Genomic DNA, 17,951 nt, shown 5'->3' with positions numbered 1-17,951 from the left:
TCAGCGCGCCGTTGGATTCTTTGTGCGGGAAGTTTTTAACTGCTTGGGCCTGCCCCTTAAACGCGCTGCTCCCTCTGCTCTGTCCCTAGACGCTCGAGCACCTTCACTGACTGACTGTTCTCCGCAATCCGCCTGCAATTTGCAATTTATGCTCTCCAGTTTGGTCCCGGGCCCGCTTCCACGTACCGGGGACCTTGCACCTGCATTGCGGCTTTGGCAATTACCTGGGTCTGGCTGAGGCTTGTTACCAATCCAAGCATGCCTTCTCGGCAACGGGGATTCACATCTTCCCCGCAGCTTGCCAACGGACGCGAGTTAGTATTCACCTATCCACTTTTGAAACAACGGACTGCGCTGCACCACTCAAAAGCAAATGTTCGACGTCTACATGGAATCCGTCCCCTAATACCTTTCCAGTTCATCGCGAGGCATCATGGGCTTCTTCAAGCGCTTCCGCCGCCAAAAAGCCTCTAAGAAGAGCGAGTCGCGTCCGCGCAACGACCTCTACGCCCCCGCAGTATACGACTACCACGGCCCCGACCAGACGCAACGCCTGCCCGATAAGGTCCTCCGCCGCATCTTCGAAGAAGTATGTCCGCATTCGGCCGACGAATCCCTCGACGGCAGCGAGGACAGCGGCAATGACGGCTGCATGAGTTGTGACATGCGCGACCTGGCACATTGTGCCCTGACCAAGCGACAATGGTACGGTGTCGCTGCAGGTCTACTGTAAGTCCCACATGCTCAGTGCACCAGGCTACCCCCTAACGCGCCCCAGATACAACAGCATTCGCATTGACGCCGTCCACTATTGCGAGCTCGAGGAGGTCTATGCCGACCAGCGCCGCCGCAAGTCGCGAAACGGCGATGACATCGACGCGCCCACGCTCCGGCTGCAGCAGTTGGGCCAGAGTGTGCGTGGAAACCAATACCTCGGCCAACGCGTGCGCTTCATCAAGCTCCCTTACATGACGCGCGAGGCGTGCAAGGCTGACCTGGCGCGAACCGTATCGGGCTGTCCGAACATCGAGTTCATCGACCTCCCGGACGGCTTCTACAATGGCGATCAGTCGTGTCAATTGCTGCGTCAGGAGCTGCAGGCGCGTTGCCCACACATCCGGAAGATGAAGTACAACGAGGGCGGAGAGCAGTCGCTAGAGACGCTCCTCCAGGGCTACTGGCAGGAGCTGATCTCGGTTGAGCTCAACAAGATCCAGATAGAGCCCAGCATCCTGAGGCAGGTCTTCGGTGTGCTGCCTCACTTGAAGGAGCTCACCATCACCGGCGTCTCGTGGCTGAACGACTCGACCTTCCACGACGCCCCGGGAATCCCCAACTTCCCTGCGCTAGAAACCCTGAAACTCACAAAGGTACACGGTGTCACCGCAAACGGACTCGCACAGTACCTCTACAACCCAATGTGCAGCGGCAGGCTGCGGACCCTCATATTGAAGGATTGCGGTGGCATTCCCGTACCCGCCCTCCACATCATTCTGCAGGCTGCAGTCAACCTACGGACGCTGGAATACAACGCCACAGTCTCTGCGTCTCTTCCTTTGGACCCGATACCACCCATGACGTCGTACACGCTACGCAAGCTCCATTTCGAGGTCATCTCCAGCTCCGCCCATCAAGCCTACCCGCCTAGTACATCGTGCTACCAGTACCTAGCCAACTCGCTCATTGCGAACTGCATGCCGGCGCTGCGACAGCTCTACGTGCGCGATCCCGAATTCCCAGAAGTCTTGACGCTCGCGCCACCGATCCGACCCTTCAGCGAGGCACCGCCGCCCATGTTCAACCAGCCTCTCGAAGTCTACTCCAAGGGTCTGGATGAGCTAGATTGGATCTTCACATCCATTATGCCGCCTGAGGCACAGGGACGCCGAGCATCAGTATCAGTTGGTCGACCATTGAGCAGCTACTCAGCACACAAGGGCCTCGGACCACAATGGGGTGGAGATGCTCGCAAGAGTATCGTGGTACCAAATGGATTTGGAGGTTTCTTGGCCGTGCCTGCAGACAACGATGGAAGGCCACGGAGTGCAGGGCACATGGCACCTAGTGGAGGCTTCGGACACGCCTACTCCAACTCGCTTGGTGGCAGGGAGCCTAGTCCACGCGCCAGCTGGATGAGCCATGCGGGTCGCGAGAAGCGGGCCTCGAGGGCGGACCTCTGGCGATAAGTCGAGCGACTGCGACTTGCATCGCCCGTTTCTTTACTTGCATTCTTCTTTCACTTCTTATTTTCTGGATACCCGTCCATTCTTCTTTTCCTTCATAGGCGATCTTTGTAAGATACCAAGTGGAGTTGTTTTTGATCTTATAGGGGTACGGTGCGATTTTTGGACGAATCATTGACGCTTGAATAGTCGGATGGCACGAATGAAGATATCTCCAACGTGGGACACGGGGTACGGTTGGCTATCTGTACACAATAGATAGCTGCAAAAGCCTCGAAAAGCGGCGAGATCTGGGATCTCGTCGCCATCTACGTCTTAACGCATGCGCTTGCTATCAATGATGTGACTTTGTGACTTGACATAGTGTTCTGATACTACGGGATCATCTGGAAAGCCCTATGCAGTGACCCAGACTCATTTCAGGAAAAGAAAATTGACGCTCACTCACAGCCGTCAGTAGAAGTTAATACTACAGGAGTCCACATTACGTGAAGACTTCGCTGACTTCCGTTCTGAAATCAGGATTGCATGCAGCTTTTGGATTTTCGTTTGCATGTGGTGATCAAGTATTAAGATGAGTCTACAAGGCAGTGAGTATCATCAGAAAGATGAATGGCGATCAAGCAATATCAAGACTGTGCCCCACATTCTCCATACTCACATCCTTTCCAACTCTCCTCCTCTATGACCGCATCAATCGGACATTCCCCGCTCTGGATTGCACTGCTCACGCTCTCCTTGACCAGACGCCTCATCTCTCTATCCGTTTCCTCAACCCACAACTGCCCATGTCTAGCCCCGCAGCCCAGATTCCACGTCCCTCTCGTACTCTCCCGCCTGTGCCTCTCTGCCGCGTTCTCTCCGCCTGCCTTATCAGCCCAAAATATCTCCGACTCCCCAAGTCCATGATGGAACAACTCTGGAGCTACACTCCAACACTTCCAATCTCGGTCTCTACACGCGCTCAACAGCGCAACATCGTATGCCGAGATGCCACCTTCTGGTTCCTTGGAGAAGGTAGAGAGGATCATGGCGGCAGACCGGCGGTTCACGGCGTAGGCAAATGTGCAGAACGGCCAAAAGCTTCTGTGCAGCAACCGCGTTTTTGATGGTATGAATAGGGAGGAGAGAAAAAGAGCGGTGTCTGGGTGAAGGAGGGGAGTGGGAGGCACGGTGATATCGTGATACAGAAGGGCAGGCTGGGAGAGGTAGGCCGTGGAGATCAGGTCGTCGCAGTGGCCGGGATAGAGCAGGTCCCAGCTGTCGGTGGAAGCCCAGTATGGTGATGACGAGTCGTAAGTGACACTCTTGTCGAGCAAAGAGCGGACAGCGGATGCTAAGAGTGGGATCTGCGAGTGCCGGATGAAGATGTCGAAATCAGTGTCGTCTTCGATGATTAGAGCTGTCTCGTGGTCTGAGGCGAGGAACCTGTTATGTTGTTAATCCATTGTTCTACGCTGTTAATCTCTCCAACCTGACATACCATCTCAAAACTTCTAAATGTCCCAACCAGGCTTTCGCACTTCCAGTGCTTACACTACTACCTTCGTTCGCCTTAAGCCCTTGGACATCACCCACACCCCACTCCTTCTGCCGGGGAATCACGATCTCGATATCCGTGAGGTTGGCAGCCCAAAGAAGACTTGGTCGTCGTGGTGAGGTTGCGTGGGACACTGCGAGGATAGCACCAAAACCGAGGGTAGAATTAGCTGGTGGAAGAGATGGTGAAGGTTGTTGAAAGTGCGATGTGCTGGATACGTAGGTGTAGGGGTTATGACAGAACAGGTAAATAAGTGTCAAGAGGGAGAATGTCACAACTAGAAACTGGGTTCTCCGAGCCATGTTAGGAAAGTAGACGAGATGTTAGACCAGAAGAAGAGCGGATGATTGTGGCACCTACTTAGGTAATTGAGTGAGACCTCTATAGTGAAGGGACGCCGTATGCAAATGCAGCAAGGCCTCTTACTGCGAGAGAACTACATACATAGGCAAAGTCGCTGAACTCGGCAACATCCTCTTCACAGTTTTGTTTACCTTCTCGAGGAATTTTTTTGAATTTTCACTTGGGATGTAGTTCAGTCGCATCAGCCACCGAAAGCGCTGCTCAGTGCTTTCGGCTACTGTCTTTCAAGATCTTTTATCGATTCCATTTCGATAACTTTCACACCCACTTGGGCAATCCGCCGTTCTATGTTATCTCAAACTAGCGTTCCGAGTCCAGCGTGGTGTGAAGTAGGTTCCACGTTTTGTCATATCCTCAACACCGAAATTATGGGTAAAGTAAAGCCGGGAGACTACACAAACAGGCCTGCTGTGGCTGATGCATGGCAAAGTGTAATAATAATGCGCGGCAGGGCGGTACTTGCGGCGGGTGTGCGGCTAGATTTGGCCGAAACAGCTAGGCGGGCATGGCCAAACACGCAGCTGGCTATTGTTAGCGCCACAACGGGCGCCCTTGCTGCATCAAGTAAGAGTCCAGCCAACCTTGTCCCCCTGAGAGGACCACCTCCATTGCGACGGTGCAAGACTGGGTCGCTTGCTTGACGTAGTGATTGGACTTAGGTACTGGAATCTCATGAATTAAACAGCCGAGTATCCGTGTGCACCTGCCGCTCCCTGTTGCTTCTTCCCACACTCCCTGCGCCGCTCCCCCTCACTTGCTTGGTGTATGCCCTCCAGCCTCTGTCTCCTATGTCCCTTACTTGTCGTCGCACAGGCACGCAGAGTCGTGTCGCACAACAGCCTAGCACAACATGGCCACCGAAACAATCCCCTCGTCGGCGGCGGCAGCCCCCAAGATGTCGCGCTATAGGAGTGTGAGGCGGGCACAAGAACAACAGACGCGCCAGCCAGGTCAATACCAGCAGGACCACACTTCGCCAGGCGCGCCCGCAGTGCCTCCCATGCCCGCCGTGTCCGAAATGCAGCCCCAAGGCGATGCGCCCATCAGCAGGAGCATGAGCCGCTACCACCGCAGACCAACTACCTCGCACGCGACCAGCCCGAACCCCCCGCCGCCCCGTTCGAATACAATTCCGAATGCCCCTCCTCCCCTTCCCGCGCAACTACCGCCCTCTACACCCTCTAAGTCCTCTACACCCCGGAACCGTGCTCTGAGTTCGCCGTACCAATCGTCGCATTCCGCAAACACCGGCCAGCGTCGGCCCAGGACCGCCAGGACTCGCACGACAGACGCCTCGCCGCCCGTCTCCAATGCGCCGCGAGAGCAGTCGCTTAGAGGCGATGACAGCGCGAGAGAGGTCTTGCAGCGGGAGAAGGAGAGACAGCGACAGCTCAAAGAAAAATATGAGGCAGAGGCGCGCGCACAGAAGCAGGCTAAGCAGGCCGAGCTGGACAGAATCGAGAGGTTGCGACACGAAGAGGAAGAAGCTGCGCGCTTAGATGCTCAACGTGAGATGGAAGAAGCCGAGGCCCTACGTCGGCAGAGGGAAGAACAAAAAGCCGAACAAGAACGTGGCAGACGATTACAAAAGGCCGAGAACCAGAAAGTCCTCCAACAAAGGGAAGAGGGTGTCCGCAAGGCGAAGTTCGAAGAGAAAGAGCGACAAGCAACCCTCGCAAAGCTTGAGCAGAAGGCCCGAAAAGCTCCCTCTTCCTCACCTCCAGTATCGCCACCGCGGCAGCAGGAGACAGGATTCGGAATGTTCAAGAGGAGAAAGGACGAGGCTTTAGGTCTAGATGCCCCTGTGCAACAACCCGCTGCGCCGCAACTGAGTCTCAATCTTGGAGAGGAGGAAACCATCAGACCCGGCGGAGGTGGCGTCGTTTTAGGCATTGATGCGCCTACATCTGCTGTAAATGCTGGTGATAGAGTATGTACATCATTTACTAAACACGAACATACGACTAACAGCCTTGATAGCGCGTTAAAGTCGTGTGCAACGAGAAGCGCATCCTGCTCCCTGTGACTCCAACCACTACACCTCTCGATCTGATCAAGTCAGCTGCTACGGTGCTTACAGACCCCATCGACGTTCGCACAGCCGTCATTTCCGAGCTCTTCACCAAAGTTAGCATCACACGCCCCCTTCGTAACTACGAGTACGTGAGAGATGTGATGAACTCCTGGGATTACGACAATCAAAACGAACTTACCATCATTGACTCTGATGTCGACGGTATCGACCAGGACAGCCTACTCTCGTACAAAGTCCCAGACACCAGACCGGAGGGCGCTTCATGCTTCATCCAGTACTCATCGAGACCTGGCAAGTGGAGTAAACGGCTTCTCATCCTTCGTCCGGACGGACAACTAGTCATGGCCAAGAACGAGAAGACCAAGGAAAAGGACCAGGAAAACATCTGCACTCTCACAGACTACGACATCTACTCGGTGACACAGTCCAAGCTGGCACGGGTAAAGCCCCCAAAGAAGATTTGCTACGCCGTCAAGAGTATGCAAAAGTCAAACATCTTTGCGGACGAATCGCAGTATGTCCATTTCTTTTGTACCAACGACCGGAACATAGCGAATACGTTCTACACAGCGCTACAGACGTGGCGGAGTTGGTATCTCAAACACCAGAAGGGTGAGGGTTTGAAGAAGAAGACTCACGCCCAACGTAATGTATCCGGGGCTGGTGAAGCCGCACAGACGTCTTCGCATTCCAGAGGAGAGTCAGTTGGGTCGCATTACCAGCTTGGTGCATTCTCGTCCTTGCTCGATATGGACAGTTTCAACAAGACTCTGGACCAGATTGAAGTTCACAAACCTGGAGAGTTCCCAGACGACAAACCTCTTTCCAAGCTCGATAGCAGGGCAATGCACTCGCGGATGAAATCGATACGGGTAAAGCAACCACCTCCAACTGCGTTCAGCAAGGGCGGTCTGGTCGCAGAAAGCACTTCACCACCCAGTGCCCGCAGTCGAAGTGTCGATCAGCAAGGCGAGGAGGCATTTGCTTCGAGTGGCCTTCTTGGACGTAGCTACACGCAAAGGCAAGCCGCCCTACAGGCTCGTGAGCCGTCAGGCCCGTTCACAGAAGGTCCATCTCTGCTGAACAACATGGGCCGTGTAGCCCAAGTATCGTCTAATGACTCTGGTCTGAAGCGTAATACTTCAGTCCGCAGCAATCATCATCGGAGAGCATCCAGCGATCTCCAACGTAGTGCTTCGAAGCGGGTACCTGGCATGCCTGAGCCTTTGGTTGATCTAACACCCCAGTACCGTCCGCCGCCGCAGCATCTCAACAAGGGCAAAGGCTACAACCCAGGAGCCGGCGCCGGACCGTTGGTCGAAAGTGCAACTTCGATTGAGGAGGCCATCAAGGTTCCGTCATCAACAGACTGGCGCGCGGGTCGTCCAGGTACATCGCGAGCCCCTGGTGGCCACGAACGAACGCGCTCGCTCAAGGGTCGTGGCGAGCCATTGGCTGCGTACACACAGAACAACCATCTGGGTGCTCCAGAGGATGACAGTAAGGCGTTTACCGGAGGCGGTTTGCTATCTCAAGCCGGCTACTCGCAGGGGAAGGACATGGTGGGTAGGGGCGTTATGGATGGTAGTAAAGCCAAGGGCCCCATGGTAAACCTCTCGCTGAACAACGAATTCGCACAAGGCAGTTTGCTGAGTGCGCTGCCAAACGCTGCTCCGGTCATCGATCGGAGTGGTAAGTAGGGTCGTTTGCTCGCGATGAGTCGCTCATGGATCGCCCGACCGGGTACCTTTTTTGCTTGGGTTTTTTTGGGATTTATCGTTCTCGTTTGTTGGCGTCGCGCGTTGAGCTCGATATCCATTGCTTTGGCTGCAATTTCATATGTCCCATCTTACGGCCTGGGTGGTATCTGGTATAATAGATTTATAGAGGCCGCGAGAGAGGAGTAGTCCAATGCTTATTCTGGACTCTATGACACAAAAGCAAATGCAAAAGATTCCTAGAAGAACCTTCTTTTGCTCTCAAGCCATCTCGTAGGGTCGTTCGCGGTTCAAGGCTGCTGACATGTTGTATTCGAGACTCTCACTAGTCGAGTGCCATCGTCTAGACCTTGGTGTATCAGTGCACTTGGTATGCTCACACCACGCACTGACTGTATACGAGTCATGCGACTACCTAGCAACCCAACACGATACTGGTTATACGGCCAGACAGTGGTGCTAGACAATATCGTCCGAAATGCAATACGACACGGCTCGCAAGGAAAACCTTTTCTTCCGATGAACTCTCCGCAGCGCATCGCAAACCTGTCACACGGCGCGGCGGTGGCTTTCGTGGGCCCTTCACGTGCTCCTCTCCGCCTCCACCCACGACCCACTAATGGCGCTGTGGAGAGAGTTGGCGTGCTGTCGACTTCTCCCACCGTTCGCGGGAACCCCGCAATTGTCGGCCTTACTGCACTCCGTATGACGGAATACTGCAGCAAGCGGCCATGCTGCAGCGCCTCGGCAGTCGAACGCAGCGCGCAGCTCTGGCATCCAGCTGACCCTTTCGATGTTCTTGATGCGTCTGAAAGCGGACGAGCATAGACAAGCAGACAGGAATAAGCGAGCAGCTCAACGGGCGGCGGGATCGGTCGATGCTCCGCTTCTCATTTCCAAAGGAAACTGTTGAGTTGTTGACTCGCGGCCTTGGCCTCGCCCGTTGCGCTTCAGCCTCAGAATTGGGCGCTGCCCGTGGGGTCGAGTGTGGCCTCCAGTGCAGCGAGGCGAAGGTGAACACCTGGGCAGTGTCGGAGGGACCTGGTGCAGCTGTGACGGGGCGCGTGAAGGCTGCCAGGCTAAATAGCAGTTTAAACGTGAAGGGGCAGTAGAAGCCGAGCGCCTACGTCACGCCAGAGTACGTCGGCGGTCCTACAGCAATTGATCCGATACCCAAAGAGGAATCCCAACCTCCACCGGGTAGCCAACGCTCGTGCGCCAAACAATAGCGGCCCAGCATTTCTGTCCCCAGGGCGCCTGCAAAACATCTTTTCTCGACTATTAGACAGAGTTTGCTTGCTGCTGCTCTGCTACCACACGTCCAATTGCTCCTGCAGCTCCACCATACCGTGTCCGCCGCCAGCACTTCGTACTCAACCGGGAGTAATCGAACCGCTTGTCTAGCGCGGCAACCTGCAGTAGCTCAACCAAGCACCGAGCTCAAGCTCTCACACTCCCTCGACTTTCCAAGCTCTCTCTTCCCTAGAAAGAGCTCCGATCTTGCCATTGCGCCTTCCCACCATCCCCTCACAACACCCACCCACAATGGCTGAGACCGGCGCGCGAGACGTGCAGAACCACGTCCTGTTCGAGGTTGCGACCGAAGTCGCAAACAGAGGTAGCTTTCATCTCATCTTGATGCCTTTCTGCAATGCTAACCATTCCTAGTCGGCGGTATCTACTCAGTCCTCAAATCCAAGGCCCAGGTCACCACCGCTGAGTATGGCGCCGCATACACCCTCTTGGGCCCGTGGAACAGAGCTTCGGTAGGCGCAACCAATGGCATCTTGAAACCCGAAATTAACGAGATAACAGGCGGCGGTCGAAGTAGAGCCCATCGAGCCCAAAGACCCGGCGTTGATTGCGACCATGAAGTCTATGGACGACCGTGGTATCAAGATGCTGTACGGACGTTGGTTGATCGACGGTGCCCCACGTGTGCTCCTCTTCGACACTGGTACCGGCTACAGGTGGCTTGACGAGTGGAAGGGCGACCTCTGGTCTTCCACCGGCATCCCTTCGCCGCCCGGCGATTCGGAGACCAACGAGGCCATTGTCTTCGGTTACCTCATTGCGTGGTTCCTCGGCGAGGTAAGTTGAGAACATGTGTAGTCGCTGCGAGCTGCGCTAATTGCTCTCCAGTACGTCTACCACGAGAAGAAGCGAGCCGTCATTGTCCAGTTCCACGAGTGGCTGGCAGGTGTCGCAGTCCCGCTCTGCAAGAAGCGCCGCATCGATGTTACCACCATCTTCACTACCCACGCTACGCTCCTCGGTCGCTACCTCTGCGCCGGCTCGGTCGATTTCTACAACAACCTCCAATATTTCGACGTGGACGCCGAGGCAGGAAAGCGCGGTATTTACCACCGCTACTGCATCGAGCGCGCAGCCACACACGCAGCTGATGTCTTCACCACGGTTTCCCACATCACCGCATACGAGAGCGAGCATCTTCTGAAGCGAAAGCCGGACGGTGTCTTGCCCAACGGCCTGAACGTCAAGAAGTTTTCAGCGACTCACGAGTTCCAGAACTTGCATCAGCAAGCCAAGGTCAAGATCAACGATTTCGTGCGCGGACATTTCTACGGCCACAACGACTTCGATCCTGAAAACACCCTCTACTTTTTCACCGCCGGTCGCTACGAGTACCGCAATAAGGGTGTGGACATGTTCATTGAGTCGTTAGCCCGGCTGAACCACAAGATGAAGAACGAGAACTCGAACATGACAGTCGTCGCTTTCATCATTCTCCCCGCGCAGACGACGTCGCTCTCGGTCGACTCACTGAAGGGACAAGCCGTCATCAAGGCGCTTCACGACAGTGTAAACAACATCGCCGAGAATGTTGCTAAGAAGTTGTTCGAGCGTTCGTTGACCTGGACAGAGGGCTCTGAGCTCCCCGAGGACAAGGACCTAATCACGCCCGCTGATAAGATCTTGCTCCGCCGACGGTTGTTTGCCATGAAACGTCACAACCTTCCGCCCATCGTTACTCACAACATGGTCAACGATGCTGAAGACCCCGTCCTGAACCAGCTCCGTCGCTGCCAGCTCTTCAACCACCCATCGGATCGCGTCAAGGTTGTGTTCCATCCCGAGTTCTTGAACTCGGCAAACCCTGTCTTGCCATTAGACTACGATGATTTCGTTCGTGGAACTCACCTTGGTGTCTTCTCATCCTACTACGAACCCTGGGGTTACACTCCGGCTGAGTGCACCGTAATGGGTGTTCCCAGCATTACAACCAACCTGTCCGGCTTCGGTTGTTATATGGAGGAACTGATTGAAAATGCCCAGGACTATGGTATCTATATCGTAGACCGAAGGATGAAGGGCGTGGACGACTCAGTCAACCAGCTTGTCGACTACATGTTCGAATTCACCAAGAAGAGCAAGCGCCAGCGTATCAACCAGCGTAACCGGACCGAGAGACTCAGCGACTTGCTCGACTGGAAGCGCATGGGCTTGGAGTACGTCAAGGCCCGACAATTGGCTCTTCGACGCGCATACCCTGCGGCATACGAAGACGATGATGAGCCAGATTTCTTCAGCTCGCAAGACGTCAAGATCTCACGGCCGTTGTCCGAGCCCGGGTCTCCCCGCGATCGTTCGGGCATGATGACGCCCGGTGACTTTGCCTCGCTGCAGGAGGGCCGCGAGGGACTGAGCACCGAGGACTACATTGCGTGGAAGCTCCCGTAAGTGATGATCAGAATATGATGCATGAGGACAACGCTAACAACTGCACAGTGAAGAAGAAGAGGCTGACGACTTTACCTTCCCGCTAACGTTGAAGACGAAGAGTAAGCCTAATTCAGGCGCCACAACTCCTACTCTCTCTGCTGCACCGAACGGTACTGACTAGCCAACTCTTTGCTGTAGGGTGACGAAGAAACCGAACGAGGAAGAGAAGCAAAGACTTCCAAAATTGCGATGATCTATTCCTTTATGCTTGGCTTGATTTCATACGCATTTACTGCATTGGCGACGACGAATGGACGTACGAGAGGAAATAGTGGAGGATATGGATGTTCTGCCCCGGAGCAGGATCAAGTGTATTTTAGGATGTGAATATCAGGGTCCGTTGGTCTGCTCCACATCTTTGCGCGGTCCGAATATGACTATTGTTGATGCCGAAAGTCCGAACCAAGCATGCATACGCGTCTTCTTCCTAGAAAACGAGCTCGGCATGCGAAGTAAAAGCAAAGCTGACGTGATAGAGTCAGGCTAGCGAAGCAGGTATACAGTTTGGACGTGCCCCGACAAGCGTCCAAAGTGCCGAAGTCTCCGTGAATCGATGCACCCAGATGACTGGCCAGAACGCCAAACTGTGGCGCAGCAATCGCAGAAGAAATGAGGACGACGACAGTCCGTGAGTCCAGCGAAACGTGAACTAGTTGTCATTCGCCCCAGTAATCAGGCGCACCTTATCAAGGCCAAAGCAAGCATCTTGTCTGAAACAAAAGTGCATACTCGCCGGTGCCGCGGTATCCTTGGCTATGGTCGGCGCTGTTGCCATTTCTTGTTGTGTTGGGGTGGTGAGATATCAGCTCGGCCGGCGGACGAACCCCGTATCGCGATATGCGCTGGCGAACGTAGTCTTTCATGCAAAGTCGATGTCCACACCCACCATATATATTGAGATGTGGAGGGGCATCGTTCATCAAATCCTGATTTGGGACTGCTCACGCGACGCGGAAGGAAGGATAGCGGGGCGGAGCGGAAGCATCGCAGTGGAGAATAAGCACACGTCCAACGTGCATGCAGATCAAAAAGCACGTCGCACATGTGAACTCTGGTTGCAGCGTAGTGCCATGGCTATGGTGTGGCAGGAAGGCCTTCTCGATTGGATTCCCATGTGCACTACAGGGGTCTGTTAAAACTCCGGTTGCGAATAGCAGGGCTGGGCATTCCGTGGCCTCGATGCCCCTTTAGCGTCATCGCCGCACCTGGCAGCGCGACAAGCCGGCAATCTTTCACAGCGCACCACTCGACTACCGTCCCGCAACGCGACCCATAGTTCACAGCGCCCACTCGAACTAGCACTTCACCCTCTTCTTTCCTCAAATATGCACCACTACGACGGAGCTTTTCTGCGACGCGCTACCGGCTCGGTCCGTTGACGTTCTCTCTGTTTGGGGCGCGCTCGATTAGACTCGAACTTTCAGCTCTTCCTTCCCACTGCCTCTGCTGATCTCACCTCTTTCAACCTGACAAGTCCCGCTCACTGGGTGCCATCCACTCCTTCCCATCGCCTTGGAAGCCCACCGGCGGCAACATGTTCGGCCCATGGCTTGTCATGTTCGCATGGCTGAAGCAGCGCCTCCCGTCCAGTCTGAAGGCCCTCAAACCACACGCCAACTTCATCACCCTTCATTGTATGCGCACTATACGAGAGGATGGACTGAACTGTGGCTGACAGGTTTACAGATTCGTATATCATTGGGTGGGCGCTCATTGGATCCGTCATCATATACGGCAGTGGTCGCATACCCTATGTCGATGCGCTCTTCTTTGCAAGCGGCGCAGCAACACAGAGTGGCTTGAACACGTATGTCAGGTCCTGAGGTATAAGAGCAGTGAACTGACTGCCAGCGCAGAATTGACATTAACACACTGGATCTATATCAACAGGTATGTGCTGCTCTTGAAATTACAAGTATGTCACTAACAATGAACAGATAGCCATCTACTTTATTGCCAGCTTATGTACGCCCATCTTCATCCACAGCTCCGTCGTAGTCGTCCGCCTCTATTGGTTCGAAAAGCGTTTCCAGAACATCGTGCTCGAGAGGGGAAACCGGAGCGGTCGGACTCGCACACTTTCTAGGAGGAAGAGTGAGATGAATGCAGCAACAGAACGAAATGTTGGACAAGAAGAGCAAGCGGTCGGCGCTCGTGAGATTCGGGTCATGCGTGGTTCCAGTGGCCATGCACATGGCGGAACAATCGCAAACGAATACGCCTTCAGTGACGGACTGGACTGGACTGGCAACGGCATACGCCCAAGAAGATCTAGTTCCAGCGAGGACGAAATGCCACCGTTCCGACCGACGACTCCCGTTCACACTGCTCCATCTGGCATTGTATGGGCCGACAATCTCAGCACACCTACGGAAAAGAAGCCCAAGGAGTCGCTTGAAGAATCCCCCGGCGGCCGCCTTCCACAATCGAACAAAGAGAAGAGCATCGCTTTCGTAGAAGCACAGCGAAACCCGACAGCGAGAAACAAGCTGCGTATTCCAGGTCCACGCGATTTCGACCAGGGTCTTATCCCAGAGGCTGTCAAGGGAGAGGAAGAATTAGACAGAGTCGCGAGTAGACTGTCACACGAGTCTCATCCCAAGCGAGAGCGTTCGAATTCTGTTCCTCATGCTTTGAACGGAGACGATCGCCCCCTCAGGAATCACATCACCATCGACGTACCAAACCGGCAACAACGCCCTACTGGGCACTCTGTCTATGACAGAACCAGGACAAATGAGGGCGATGGAAACGCGCCTACATCGAGCATGCACCTACGTAATAGGTCACGATCAAGAACTTTGACCAGCTTCCTTACTAGGACCAAGACCGAAGAGGAGGACCCGATGCCCTACCTCAGCTGGACGCCCACCCTCGGACGCAACTCAAATTTTGTTGATTTGACCGAAGAACAAAGAGAAGAACTCGGTGGTATCGAATACCGTGCTCTGAAGCTGCTCGCCATGATCCTCATAATATTTTACCTTGGGTGGCACACCATCGGCATTATATGTTTGGCGCCATGGATCAACAACGACGCTCACTACAGTGGTGTCGTGAGAGATTTTGGCGTCGACCCAACTTGGTGGAGCTTTTTTACTTCAGCCTCCCTGTTCAACGATCTGGGGTTCACTCTCACCCCAGACTCGATGGTCTCTTTCCAGCTAGCTGTATGGCCCCTCGTGTTGGGCACCTTCCTGATCATCATCGGAAATACCGGGTTTCCCTGTATGCTTCGGTTCACCATCTGGATGTACTCCCTGATGGTACCCAAGAGCAGTGCCATCTGGGAAGAGCTTCGTTTCCTGTTGGATCACCCGCGTCGGTGCTTTACTCTACTATTCCCAAGCAAGGCTAACTGGTGGCTTTTCTGGATCCTCGTCGTCCTGAATGGTGTCGATCTTATCTTCTTCATCATTCTCGATCTTAACGACCCGACCGTCACCTCCCTATCCGGTGGCCACCGCTTCCTCGCTGGTCTCTTCCAAGCTGCTTCAACGCGTACTGCAGGTTTCGCCGTCGTCAACATCGCCGATCTGCACCCTGCGGTCCAAGTCAGCTACCTAATCATGATGTACATTTCGATCTTCCCCATCGCCATGTCCATCCGCCAATCGAATGTCTACGAGGAGAAGTCTCTGGGTGTCTGGGCCGCAGACGACGAAGACGACACCCAATCTAGCTACCTCTCGCATCATCTGCGTCGCCAACTCTCATTCGACTTGTGGTTCGTCTTTCTGGGGTTCTTTCTCATCGCCATCATCGAAGGCGTGCGGCTCGAGAATACGAACGAATACGCGTTCAGCCTGTTCTCCGTCCTTTTTGAGATCGTCTCTGCATACGGTACGGTTGGACTGAGTCAGGGATTCCCCGGATTCAACACGTCCTTCTCCGGCCAGTTCAAGACATTGAGCAAACTCATCATCATCGCCATGCAGATCCGTGGAAGACATCGTGGCCTTCCGTATGCTCTCGATCGTGCCATCTTGCTCCCTTCGGAAACTCTACACCAGAAAGAGAACGAAGATGCGACGAGGCGTGCACGACGTGGTAGCAACGCTATGGATCTCGGTGTCAGCATGAGTATGGATGGCATTACGAGGACAGCTACTGGACTCAGTCGAAAGAGTACGGCGAGTGGCGAGAGAGTGCCACAGAGTAAACCCAAGCAACTAAAGCGCATCATCAGCGGTGCTTTTAGTGCGGGTCCGACGGGCCAATTCAGGGAAAAGAGGACTTGATGAACATCTTTATAGTCACGACTTTGTGGGTGTTCAAGGCGCTTTGAGGCTTCGGTATAGCATGGCGTACATCGGTGTTGGTGGATATCTTTGCTTTTTCATGTTTGGTGAGTGGGCTTTAGATCTGATAGCGTTCATGTGTGGGTTACAATATCCGTCGATGCGGTGATTTTGTTGTAGCTGGTATATACGTCCAAGATATAGTACGGACAATGCAGACTTCTATGTTCATTTTGAGGGTTTGTTCTGATGCGAAGCTGATCCGTGCAATTTAGACTCGAGCAAACTATTATCGCTACATGTCTCGGTTCGCCAAAAAGGTGAAGCTACGAAGTCGTTCAGCATCTGACATTGCGCTCGTGTGGTAGTCCATCTGGCAATTATTGTGCTATGACGTAGCCACCACACGCATGGATCTCAGCACGCGAGTGCACGGGCATCAGCTCTAAGAAATCTGGCTTGCGATGCGACAGCCGCGAGCGATGGAATGATGCGGTGATGTAATACAACGCTAAGTACCAGCCACCATCCAATTCTATCTACCGGCGATCGATCTTCATCTCAGACCCAAAGCCTCCCTTCTCCCTCGACTTCCCAAATCCAGATACGGTGCTTCGCCCAAGCTACAGACCCGATCGCCCGCTCGGGCCTCTTCGTAATCGTACGTTGCGCAATGCCACGTGCTTCGGTTATCCCAAATAGCCAAATCATTCGGCCGCCACTTGAACCGTACCTGCGCATCGTGGTTCTGCGTCACAAGATTGAACAAGTACGGTAAAATGAGATCGGATTCGTCCTTCGTGACGCCGTTGATGCGTTTCGTGAATCCCTTATTCACGTATACTGATTTCCAGCCGGTTACGGCTGCACGATAAGTCAGCGACTGCAGCGCAAGAGCAACGTTAAACTTACGGTTCGTGCGAATAACCGGATGCGTGGCTGTGAGGGCATCACCATGGTTCAATGGATTGCCTCTCACATCCTTCCGAAGAGGATTTCCTAATCGCGCTGCTTCATCTAAGAAGAACTTCGCATCATGCGTCGCAGTCAGGCCCTCCAAAAACGTACGCATAGCAGGAGAGAGACGATCGTAGATTTCATAGCCGGAAGCCCAGAGCGTATCACCGCCTGTTGCGGGTAAAGTGTGGATCTTCAGCATCGCATAGTCCGATGGTACCGGCTCGAATGTTATGTCGCTATGCCAGCCCGCAGATGCAAAGCGAGATACGTCCGAGAGTTGGTGAGTGAGACCGCCACCTTTCTTTTGCTTCTCGCTACTTATAACTGAGATCTGGTCGCCGAGCTCTGATCCCTCTTCGGTAAGAGGATGTACGTGTAAACTTGAGGAAGAAGGCTAACGCGTTGTCAGTTTATTGCTACGTTAGATTCGACGTCGCAGTCAGTTCAACATACACAGCCAGATAGTTCGGTGATCCGCAGCATCAAGTCTTTCATCTGAGTCGGCGTAACATCTTGATCCCGCAGAAAGACAACGCCACGTTGTGAGACTGGAACTCTAAGTCAGCCATGAGCTACATCAAGCTGCAAACAGAGAGTCGTACCCGTTATTGCCAAATCTTTGATCATAGCATCGCCCCATCGAAGCAGGTCAGTCACTTGGAGACCTTCGAACTCTCTTCCAATGACTGGGGTCAAGTCTTGGTGTCTGAAGCTGTCCAAGGATCCGGAATAGACCAAGGGCTCCAACAGTCTCGATCGGGCGCTGGGGTGACCACCAATGATATTTGCATCACCATCTTCATGGACGTCTTCCATACGACTGCGCTTAACTGAAGGCATCTTGAAGGCAATGTGGTGCGCGGGCAGTGCAACTTCCGGCTCAAATTCAGTGTTGCGAAACGCTTGGATAGCCTCCAGACCAACAGTTCCGAATGTCTGGAAGTCCAGGACATATAATAATTCCCGGGACCAGGGTGACACCACCGCATGCGTGGTAAAGCACGTCATCGGACTAATTGTACGCTCTGGGTCTAGGCGTACCGGGTCTAGCCTACATGACCCCGTGAACGCCAAGGCGGATGTCGACAGTAAGACCAATAGGAGATGCATCAACATGCACAACATTGTGCTTTCCCCTCGTTCTTCGGGGCAATTACTACCTCGGTA

General features: G+C 54.0%; 5 protein-coding genes across 5 annotated transcripts; 4 read left to right on the top strand and 1 right to left on the bottom strand.

Annotated features, from left to right (window-relative positions):
* Positions 1-433: 433 nt before the first annotated feature.
* Positions 434-2,186, top strand: J4E93_002828 (uncharacterized protein; the record flags this gene model as incomplete). Its single annotated transcript, XM_049340769.1, has 2 exons — positions 434-729; positions 779-2,186. The coding sequence occupies 2 exons, from the start codon at positions 434-436 to the stop codon at positions 2,184-2,186; spliced, it is 1,704 nt and encodes a 567-aa protein (XP_049201651.1).
* A 2,750-nt stretch (positions 2,187-4,936) lies between these two features.
* J4E93_002827 (uncharacterized protein) lies at positions 4,937-7,821 on the top strand (the record flags this gene model as incomplete). The annotated part of the gene is made up of 2 exons (XM_049340768.1): positions 4,937-6,016; positions 6,067-7,821. The coding sequence occupies 2 exons, from the start codon at positions 4,937-4,939 to the stop codon at positions 7,819-7,821; spliced, it is 2,835 nt and encodes a 944-aa protein (XP_049201650.1).
* A 1,563-nt stretch (positions 7,822-9,384) lies between these two features.
* Positions 9,385-11,704, top strand: GSY1 (glycogen synthase; the record flags this gene model as incomplete). Its single annotated transcript, XM_049340767.1, has 5 exons — positions 9,385-9,457; positions 9,508-9,605; positions 9,655-9,930; positions 9,982-11,537; positions 11,590-11,704. 5 exons carry the CDS (start codon positions 9,385-9,387, stop codon positions 11,702-11,704), a joined length of 2,118 nt encoding a protein of 705 aa, XP_049201649.1.
* Positions 11,705-13,117: 1,413 nt separating this feature from the next.
* On the top strand, positions 13,118-15,824 carry J4E93_002825 (uncharacterized protein; the record flags this gene model as incomplete). Its single annotated transcript, XM_049340766.1, has 4 exons — positions 13,118-13,217; positions 13,270-13,390; positions 13,440-13,473; positions 13,521-15,824. The coding sequence occupies 4 exons, from the start codon at positions 13,118-13,120 to the stop codon at positions 15,822-15,824; spliced, it is 2,559 nt and encodes an 852-aa protein (XP_049201648.1).
* A 623-nt stretch (positions 15,825-16,447) lies between these two features.
* On the bottom strand, positions 16,448-17,624 carry J4E93_002824 (uncharacterized protein; the record flags this gene model as incomplete). Its single annotated transcript, XM_049340765.1, has 5 exons — positions 16,448-16,507; positions 16,558-16,688; positions 16,737-17,178; positions 17,238-17,332; positions 17,387-17,624. The coding sequence occupies 5 exons, from the start codon at positions 17,622-17,624 to the stop codon at positions 16,448-16,450; spliced, it is 966 nt and encodes a 321-aa protein (XP_049201647.1).
* Between the last annotated feature and the right edge of the window lie 327 nt (positions 17,625-17,951).

The sequence above is a fragment of the Alternaria ventricosa genome, assembly GCF_023758065.1.
Source record: "Alternaria ventricosa strain BMP 2768 chromosome Unknown scaffold_4, whole genome shotgun sequence".
NCBI lineage: Eukaryota > Fungi > Ascomycota > Dothideomycetes > Pleosporales > Pleosporaceae > Alternaria > Alternaria ventricosa.
This window is presented reverse-complemented; position numbering and strand designations above follow the sequence as displayed.